General features: G+C 47.2%; 1 protein-coding gene across 1 annotated transcript in view; it reads right to left on the reverse strand.

The window, feature by feature from the left end:
- Nucleotides 1-271: 271 nt before the first annotated feature.
- Nucleotides 272-10,012, reverse strand: part of LOC308381597 (adhesion G protein-coupled receptor B1-like) — a gene marked incomplete at both ends in the record, with an annotated part of 21,444 nt that continues 11,703 nt past the window's right edge. The window contains 14 exons of the mRNA XM_080859188.1: nucleotides 272-472; nucleotides 806-856; nucleotides 1,270-1,374; nucleotides 1,505-1,540; nucleotides 1,665-2,350; nucleotides 2,584-2,620; nucleotides 2,752-3,019; nucleotides 3,200-3,285; nucleotides 3,413-3,479; nucleotides 3,604-3,673; nucleotides 3,828-3,978; nucleotides 4,261-4,363; nucleotides 4,604-4,707; nucleotides 8,815-8,941. Coding sequence (XP_080715314.1) covers nucleotides 272-472; nucleotides 806-856; nucleotides 1,270-1,374; nucleotides 1,505-1,540; nucleotides 1,665-2,350; nucleotides 2,584-2,620; nucleotides 2,752-3,019; nucleotides 3,200-3,285; nucleotides 3,413-3,479; nucleotides 3,604-3,673; nucleotides 3,828-3,978; nucleotides 4,261-4,363; nucleotides 4,604-4,707; nucleotides 8,815-8,941 — 2,092 coding nt within the window. The remainder of the gene's footprint in view (nucleotides 473-805; nucleotides 857-1,269; nucleotides 1,375-1,504; nucleotides 1,541-1,664; nucleotides 2,351-2,583; nucleotides 2,621-2,751; nucleotides 3,020-3,199; nucleotides 3,286-3,412; nucleotides 3,480-3,603; nucleotides 3,674-3,827; nucleotides 3,979-4,260; nucleotides 4,364-4,603; nucleotides 4,708-8,814; nucleotides 8,942-10,012) is intronic.

Consider the following 10,012-nt stretch of genomic DNA (forward strand, 5'->3'; position numbering starts at 1 on the left):
CACAGTCGCAAAGTCAAATTCCACTCTTGACTTCCTTGCCCTCTACCATCTCTGGGGGGGTTTGAAGACATGGATTCTGGATTCTGTTCTCCCTCTATCTGTACTCGACTTATCTCTCTCTCTCCTCTCTCTCTCCTTTCATCTCTACTCTGGGGGATCCTCGTTGGGGATCCCCTATTCACCAAACCAAAAGCTGACAAGCAAGGGGTGCAAGAAGGTCTCGACTTATTTATCATCCGGCGGAGGGTGGTGGTTGCTGGTTGGTCCCGGCTCACACCTCTGTCTGCAGGTCGATGATGTCCTGGCCCACCAGGGGGATGGTGGCACCGGCCTTCTCCCACTCCACCGCCTGCATCTCCAGGGGGGAGGCCTGCAGGGGCTCCAGGTCCTTGCGCACCCAGGCGGGGGGCGATTGCTGCTGAGATCTGGGGACCCCTTCCCATGGACGCTCACAGGGCATCTGCTGCTTGTCCTACAGAAAGAGGTAATTAAAGAGTGGTTAGCATGTGCTATTCCGGAAAACATACTAGCATTACAAAGAAAATGGCGTACACTTGTGTATTTACTGGTTCCCACAATCAAAAGACTCTCCATGTATTGTTTGCTAGGTTGCTTAAGAGATCGTACTAGCTACATTAGACAAACATTATACAGAAAACATATACATATTTCTAAATAGTTGTATCTATAGTTAAATTCCACTTCAGTTCCATGTTATTTCCATGTATTTGCTAGGTTTGCAAGCTTCAGAGGTCCCAATTGACAAATCTAGCTGAATCAGAAAAACACAAATGGTGAGACTTACGCTGTGGTTAGTTTTGTCACTGCCGCCTGAGGACACGCTCCATCTTACAGACTGGTGAGAGGAAAAAACAGAGAGAGAGAAAATGATTATTACAATGACCCTCGAAAATGTGCCTGCCTTTCATTTCAATATCAAAGCGCAGGATCTGCAGTAATGATTCTCATTTTCTCAGGGAGGGCAGAAAAATAAATTGTGAAGCGTGAAGAGCGAGGAAGCGTTAGAAGTGAAGATCAGTCTGTCTGCGGTCTGTGTCTGAATATGTGCTCATGTCCTAATCTATCACACTGAGATCTTCTAATGAGAAACAAAGATGCTTGACTTTTCCAAAAAGATCAAACTGTGCTACATTGAAGTGATTATGCAACCAGGAGGAAAGGAATTTGAGATGGCCGAAATAACTTCTATAGTCTGTCTGTCTATCTATACCACACCCTGATTTGTTTGTCTGGGTCTATGGTTCTCACCTTGCTGTCTGAAGCGGGTGACTCTCTGTCCTTCTCGGCATGATGTAATTTCCTGTTGAGGTCCTGAAACATGTTCTGGTGACGTTTCCGTGTGTGCATGATCTTCTGCAAGAAGACATCAAAGTAGGAAAAAATACACATTAGCACTGTAGATCTTATGAGGAGCATCATACATAATCTTTCACAGGACATATACATTTACTGGAGAAAGGCGAAGGAAGGAAAAGATATTTACCTCAAAGTCGAGCTCCGCATAGCGTGATTTCTGCCTCTGCAATGATAGAAAGAGAGACAGAGAGGCAAATGGTAAGGTTAGTCTTACAACAATTACTTCCAGAATAATCTATATCGAAAGAACATATTTGTGTTTGTAAGTGACAAAAGCAGTAGCGCACCATCTCATCCCTCACCTCGAGCGAGCTCATGGACAGCGTGGAGATGGTCTCGCTCTTGGACATCATGGAGTTCATGGAGTCGAAGGTGTCTCCGAGGCTTCCGGTCATGTGCGACTCGCTCGACATGTTGTGGAAGTTCTGGACGGGCGACTCGTGGTCGGAGTAGGAGACGCTCACGCACTCCGACGGCAGCATCTTCATGCCGTAAGCGGCGGCCGCCGCCTGGGGCTCGGCATAGCCTCCGCCCACCATGTGCACGAGCCGCGCCTGGGGCAGCTGCTCCACGCTGATGTTGTACTTGCCGCCGCAGCCGGAGGAGTAGTCGCCGTCCTTGGGCTTGGAGCGGAGCGTGGAGGTGGTGTTGGGCAGCATCACGTAGCCCCCGTTGCCGCTGCCGTCTGGGGAGTTGCCCTCGGCCTGCCCGCGGGCCAGGTCGGCGTCCAGCTGCTTGAAGATCTCGCCGTCGCACACGTAGACGGGCTTACCGCAGGACGGGTCCAGGCCCACCATGCCGCTGCGGACCCCCTTCTCCCGCTTCAGTGTCAGGGTGTGGCTGGAGTAGTCGGGCACGGACTGCATGTGGGCCTTGGTGGTGGGGTTGGACGGGAGGGTGTGGAAGTTGGGGCCCATGGGCAGGGCCATCTGTGGGGGAGGCATCTTCTCTTCAGAGGAGCTCTTCATGCCGCCTGGGGGTAGAGGGGGGGGGGGGGGGGGGGGGGCAGAAAGAGAGAGGGAGGAGGGGGGTGGTCAGACGATTTTTTTTTGGATATGACACTATTGAGTGCCATCAAGCATGCCTGGTATTTTTAGACTACTTTGAAGAAATGAGAGCAAGGAGGTTCTAAGCTGCTTTGATGTAAAAAGTTGTCTGATATATGACAAGAGCTTAAAACAGAACTAAATGTTTCTTATGTCTCACCTGGCCTGCCAGATTCAGCATCCTTGTCGAATTCAGACTACAGACAAAAAGAGAGAAAAGAAACAAAGAAAGGATTCTGTTAGTATACAAGTTAATAATTCAAGCTTGCATAAGAATACAGACAAATTAAATTGCAGAGTGAGGGTTCAACAACAGGAGGACTCTCACCATGAGCTGTGTGTGAGCATTTTGAAGGGAGCTGCCAGAATCGCCGTTGCCATCATCCTTGCGGTCAACCACTCTGCACTTCACCGCGTCTTGGACCTCCCTGCGAAGAATGCAGTGAACCATGACGATGACGAAGCCCTCCAGCGAGTCGAAGACGGCGAAGAGGATCTGGAAGAGGGCGGAGCGTCGGTCGGTGATGGCCAGGACGGCGGACATCCAGGTGAGGGCCAGCAGAGGCAAAACCACACAGGAGCTCCACAGCGACGCCCTGCAGGACAAAAGTGGAACAGCAGGCAAGGGGTTACAAACCGGTTCATCCTGAAGCTTCATCGTCTTATTCTTTCAACAAGCACAAATCAGTAGGTAGGATCTAAACGCCAGTGTGTAATCTAAATAGCCATTGGGGGGAGGCGGCACTCCGATGGAGTAGCAGATCGATAGGACGTACCCAGCTCTCTCCTTCAGTTTGATGTCAGTGATGCCGTCCTTGGACACGAGCTTGTTGAAGACCAGAATGCCAATCACCATGTTCACCTGAGATGGAAGAGGACCGGGGAAATATGATTAGATACATTGCTCGCCACTGGCCGCTGAGTTAATAAGGACCTCTATGAACCGGCTTATTTCTCATTCGCCGTGCCGAGCGGAGAGACATCCTTACCAGGACGACTGCGGCAGCCGGTCCCACGAACGAGTAGAGAAGCCCGCCCTCCAGAGACAGCCAGCAACTAAACAAAAAGAGTAGACAAATCGTTACGATTGCATTCCTCTGAAAAGGTTCAAAACACGGAGAAACTGAGAAAAAATGCATAAGAATAAGAGGGAGAGAAGAAAAAGAGAGATTCCACTTACTAGTTAACGGTGCCATATCCCTTTGCCTTGGTGAATCCAACAGAAATAGCCACAACCAGTGCAGGCAGACCTGTAAGAGAAACGGTGAAGCTCAGTAAGGAGACAATACTAAAAGACTTTACTAAATGTTTCGGGTCGATGGGTTGAATAGGTTGATGTTCTAGGGAAATGAGATGAATCGAGGGGGATTGATGTCGATGTTTTGAAGAGTTAGTCCCACTCACCCCATCCCAGACACAGGAAGCGCTTGCGGATGATGCGGTTGCGCATGCGGCCCGTCACAGCCATGTACGATTGCCACGCCTCGGTCAGCACCCAGCAGAAGGAGGACAGGAAGAAGAAGTGCAAGAGCGCCGCGACCACCGTGCACACCACCTAGAGAAGGAAAGGAAGGAAGAGGGGAGAGAACAAGAGAGCGAGATGTGAGCTTCACTGTGGTAGGACCCTTTAATGGGATAACAGACTGAGGGACAACAGAGGGAATCAATTCAATTCAATTCAATTCAATTCAATTGTATTCAATTCAATTCAATTCAATTCAATTCAATTCAATTCAATTCAATTCAATTTTATTTGTATAGCGCCATAACAATACAATTTCCTCTAGGCGCTTAACAAGAGATCTGATGCAAAAGGTCAGAGGGTTGCTTAAGGTACCTTGTTGCGAGACTGTGTCTGGCCAATCAGGATGAGGGCATTGGAGAAGATGATCGACAGGCAGAAGTTGATGAGGATGACAGAACGTTCGGAGCGGATGTACCTGAAGATGGTTTAAGAGAGAGAGAGTCAGTGGATGGTCAACATCAGTGATTGGCACATATTAAAACCCCCAAGTCTAAATTAGCTAGACCCTATTTTAGAGAATTGTCAGTGTAAAATGTGTATACATCCTTGTAAGTCGCTTTGGATAAACGCATCTGCTAAATGACTAAATGTAAATGTCAGAGGGCCTAATTTAAAGTCTTAATTTGAATGTCAGAGTTAAAACGTTCAAACTTACTTCCAAACGGAGACGTAGATGATGATGAGAAGCAGAAGCGTAAGAGAGGAGACTCCACAGCCAACGATCAGAGTCACGGAGGGGATATGTGATTTGTCCATGTTCTACAGAGGAAACAAAGAGACAAAAAAAAAGAAAACACGGGTTTAGAAATATCTCTCACAAACACACACACACACACACACTCACACACATACACAGAAAACTGAGCCTCTGGGTTGCTATGAACCGCCACACTAGCCTGTCCTCCCTGTGGGCAGACAGCTGAATGGCACAATTAGGCCACAGCTGAGGCCAAGGTGACCTGAAGGTTAACGTGTCAGAAAAGATGAAGCGCTGAGCGCTGGAGATGTGGCCGATGGTCCCCACCGCCATTTCTCCGGCGATCTTTTGAACCGGCAAATGAGGCGCGACCGACGCAGCCCATATATCTCTCCGGTTCTTCTGGCCATGTGTGGTTCAAGCCTGCCTGTCTCTTCTTCTCTCTCTCGCTCACAAAAATAGATAAGATGGGACGTTTGAATGCTTGAATGTGTGAGATCAAGAGTGTGTATAAAAAAACAGAGATAGTGTGAATCATTTGTTGAGCTTGAGTTTGTGTTGTGAATTTGATTTTTTTTGTTCGGGACTCTGTGTGTGTGTGTGTGTGTGTGTGTGTGTGTGTGTGTGTGTGTGTGTGTGTGTTGTGTGTGCTAATAGGGAGAGCGGACAGGTGGGCTGTTCTCACCTCTGCATTAATCAGCGGTGCCATGCGACAGCAGCTAAACGCCCGTTCCCATGCCAACAGGCATGTCTGGGTGGTGCCCTCACGCTCTACCCTCTCTGCTCTGCCCCAAGCTCCCCATGCCAGCCCTGCTGTGGTGCCAACGGTGGGGTGGGGTGGGGTGGAGTGGAGAGGGGGGTGCCCCTGAACCACCACCCCCCAACCCCCCCACTGCTTCACCGACCTCCTCCACAGTGGGTAATTAGCTGGGTTCGCAGCCAGGCGCTGTTCCCTGGCATTGTCGGCAGGTTCATTTAGCACCTCCGTGTGTGTGTGTGTGTGTGTGTGTGTGTGTGTGTGTGTGTGTGTGTGTGTGTGTGTGTGTGTCGGCAGGTTCATTTAGCACCTCCGATTAAGACAAATCTGTATCATGGCTCAGGCTGCCTAGGTGCGAACCATGAGCTGACACCAGAGGCTTGGAGGCACTGGGTTGATATGTAGGGAGGAAGGCAAATAGATGGTTGCCTGTGTGTGTGTGTGTGTGTGTGTGTGTGTATCTGTAGGGTTGATTCGTAGGGAGGATGGAAAATAGATGGTTGCCTGTGTTTGTGTGTGTGTGTGTGTGTGTGTGTGTGTGTGTGTGTGTGTGTACGGTTGGTTAATCAATACCGCTCCAATGGGGCGTGTGTTACAATCCGTAATACACGGCCCATTAAAAAATCATAACTATGGTATCAATAAGGTGTTTTGCTCATTTTTTTTTTAAATCTATAAAACGGACAATTTTTGTTTACTGATGTGAGACGACGTTCAGCGGGTAAAAAACCGAGGACAGAGTAGGAACCTGGCAAACTCTGCCATCGCTTATCGTTCTCCAAAAAACAAACAAACCGGCACAAAACAAAACCAAAACAAGGGAGGCATCCAAATACTTCTGATGCATTCCCGTCCAAAAGAGGAGGAGGAAGAAGAGGAGGAAGAAGAAGAAGAAGAAGAAAAAAAACAGATGGCGGTGAGTGCGAGGGGAAAAGACTCTTCGTTCTCTCTTTAATGGGACCGGAGAGACTTCTGTAGGAATGAGGTGTGTGTGTGTGTGTGTGTGTGTGTGTGTGTGTGAGAGAGAAAGAGATCCTGTTGGGCTTGTCTATCAGTCTGGCCTGATACCATTGGCTCATGCTAATGAACGAAAATCAAGCCTTTTAACTGTGACCCAAATAGAAGTCTTGTTTTTGCCCTTGAAACGACACAACGTTCTTTTTCTCTCACCTCCCCGAAACTGAAAATCAGGGCAGTAGAGAGGGATAAAAAAAGGCCATGGAGACAATTAAGGGAGCACTTCCATTTCTTAGGATTGATTACCTAGTATGTATAACGTAAATGAGGGTCGACTGGTCAAGGGCATTGATAGGACTCAGTGAGTGGACCATTCCAGCTTGACCACAAGCCAGAGACATTCTTTTTGTTTTGTTACATTGGTGGTGCAAGGCCTGGGAAACAGACCACATCGGGAAAAAGGGCTTGGAACACTGCAGTGTCTGGTCTGGATATCTCTGTCTCTCTCTGTCTAGCTCCCTCCTATCTTCTGTCTCTCTCTCTCTCTCTCTGCGCTCTATTCTGTACTCTCATCCTCTTGCAGCTTGCAGGCGAACAGTATTGAAAATGTCTATAGCACACATCAAAGCTTTTTTTTCTTTCAGGGGTTGGGTGTGTGTGTGTGGGTATTAGGGAGAGGAAGTGTGTCTGTGTGTGTGTGTGTGTGTGTGTGTGTGTGTGTGTGTGTGTTTGTGTGTGTGTGTGTGTGTGTGTGTGTGTGTGTGTGTGTGTGCGCGTGTGTGTGAGTTGTGTGTGTGAGTGTGTGTGTGATTGTGTGTGTGTGTGTGTGTGTGCAAAGGAGGGGGCATTTCCCCATTGGCTAGTCAGCTTTGCATTAGCAGTGCAAGACAAGATGCTGCCTCGAGTGTGATAGCGAGAGCGAGAGTGCGGGTGGTGGTGGTGGGGGGGGGCTAATGTGGAATTCTTAGATATTGGCAGACATTATGGGAATGATTGGCGCAGCGAGATCTTGACGGTTGGAAAGTGTGTGTGTGTGTGTGTGTGGGGAGGGGGCTAGAGGGGTAAGGCTGAGAGGAGACAATGGGGGCGCCGTGGCCGAGACAAATCGAATCACCGTCGGCAACAACAACAACAACAACAGGTCTGAGGATGGACACTGCGTCGCCATGCCGACTGGCAGGATGTGCTGTGTGACACCACTCTTGAGTCTCCTCTTGTACCTAAGACGGCTATACCATGGATGAGCCGTATAGGTCAGCCTGGGAATAACACACACTCAAAATAAGGTCCCTCTCTCTGCCATCCCTGTGTGTCTGCTGCAGCCTTGCCATGGGCAGGGAAGACACAATCGAATGCACTGTTGCTCTCTCTCTTTCTCTCTCTAGGCATGCATGAGTGCTGGCCGCCAGGTTTTTATCTGCAGTAGAAAACTCCAAAGTGTGGAGGGAATGGGTGAACTTTTTTTTTTCTTCTTTTTACCTGGAGGGGAGTAGGTATTAGATAGAGAAGAGAAGGGAGGGAGGGAGGGAGGAGGGGGGGCGGTCAGATGAGGAGGGAGTTATTTTCCCTTCCGATCTCAGTCACACAATCACACAAACGGAGCTCGCGCTGCGGATGCCGTTGCCAAGGCAACTGGCGAGCAGAGTGCTTCAGAGGCAGTTCCCAATCAAATAATGACTGATGCAAACGCAGAAACATTATTGTATTTGTTGAGACGTTGCCAAACGTTGGCAAAAGGTTGTAGACTTATGGTAATTAAAATCATCACTCTGAACCAAAGAATAAACCCAGACAAAATGTCATAAATGCATTGCTTTAACGTTAGTTCACATTTTTTTGTAACAATCATGACAAATGTGTTTTTAACAATAATGCACACTATTTGCACAATATCGAGACAAAACAGTAATGTGGAGAGAGGATGTTCGGGTAGTTAACCTACTCATTCCAAGATTCTAATGTTTTAACCGCTAAAAAAAATAACACCTTTGTCTGTTCGAACTGTATTGCATAAATAAGCAAACATTTCCATTTCAAATTTTATAAACGTCTTTATCAGTTTTCTTAATTTAAAAAACTGTCCCCGATTTGTACCGCATACACACATGTAGCTTACAAGTCTATGTCAGTCAATCCTTTAGATCTATAAAAAACATCTAGTAACATTTCGTATGTGCAGTCGGTCGAAAAATGCAATCGAATGTATCGTATAAACACAGTCTGAAAACTGTCAGTTGCAAAAAACGTCCTTATCTGTCTCCCCATAATATTACTTGGTAACGCGATCAAGACCATATCCTAATGAATGGTACCTGCATACTGCCAGACAAAGAGCGAGACAGAACGATACCAAAGGAACGACAAAAAACGAATTTTAAGCGAACATCTTCTCTCCAAAACACAATACATACATTCATATTCTCAAAAAATACAATTAAGGGAATATTCGACTTACCACATCAGGATTTGACCGCGCTAAAATGGCGAAGGTTGAGAGTCCGTCACACACGCATTTGGTTCTGAACGAGTCGATAGGCACGGCTCTGCAGTTTCGCGGAGACCAAGAGCCGAGCAGAGAGAGGCTGCACAGGGGACAGAATCAGAGAGGAGAATGGGTTGTGAGACAGGAGGAATTTCTCAGAAAAGGACTAAAATTAACCTCTTTCTCAGTCCCCGACGTTTCTCACAGGGAGAACTCGTGCAAAGACCGTGGTGGGTGGGCACCAGTGATTTATGCGTGTCAGTCAGTGCACACTCAATTTTTGTGCAAATCAATGCACTTTCAAAATTTCGAAAAGGTTTACCTGGATCGTATACCTGAGACACATTGTTGAATGCTGCAGATACATGTATCAACAAACTATTGTATTTAAAACAGAAACTGTATTACCTAATGTTTCTTTTTATTCAATAAGTCGACTGTCGAAGTCATCTTAAAAAGTTCATAGACTACGCACATTCAGACTGAGATTTTAGTAGATTAAAGTTTGTTTTCAGTAAACCTTTGTCTGCAATTATATCCCATGGGCACTTTGCATCTGCAAAGCCATTTGAAGGTTCAAGGGGACAGAATATTTTAAGAGAGCATCCCACACATTCAACTAACATCTGAAGCTCTTGGACTATTAGCATATTGTTGCAGGGCACTTTAGTAAACCAAGGGAGGGATTAGCTTGACCTGGATTTCTGACTGATCATTGTTTATGAGTGGTCATTAGCAACTGCCTGGTTTTTGCCTTAGGCATCAACATGAGCAAAGTCTATCATCTGCCACTGGTGTATTCAGTGGTCCTCACCTTTCTGTTCTAATCACTTGGGGGGAAAAAACATTAGAAACTCAAATACAAAACTAAGAGTCTGAAAAGGCAGCTTGTCTGGTGACCTCAGTGATTCAAAGGGACAAACACTGGGGAATGTTTAAAAATAAACAAACTGTTCCATTCTCATCATCCAAATTGTTTGTATCTCCCATCTGTCTGTCTGCCTCTTTGCCTGTCTACCTCTCTCCCTCTAACTCTAACCTGTCTTACTATCTCCCATCTGTCTGTCTGCCTCTCTCCCTCTAACTTTCTTGTCTTCCCCTCATGCATAGAAAATGGACTCTGCGCCTGTTCCATCAGCTCGCTGACAGCTCTCCTACCCCATGACACATG

The sequence above is a fragment of the Sprattus sprattus genome, assembly GCF_963457725.1.
Source record: "Sprattus sprattus genome assembly, chromosome: 20".
Classification (NCBI taxonomy): domain Eukaryota; kingdom Metazoa; phylum Chordata; class Actinopteri; order Clupeiformes; family Clupeidae; genus Sprattus; species Sprattus sprattus.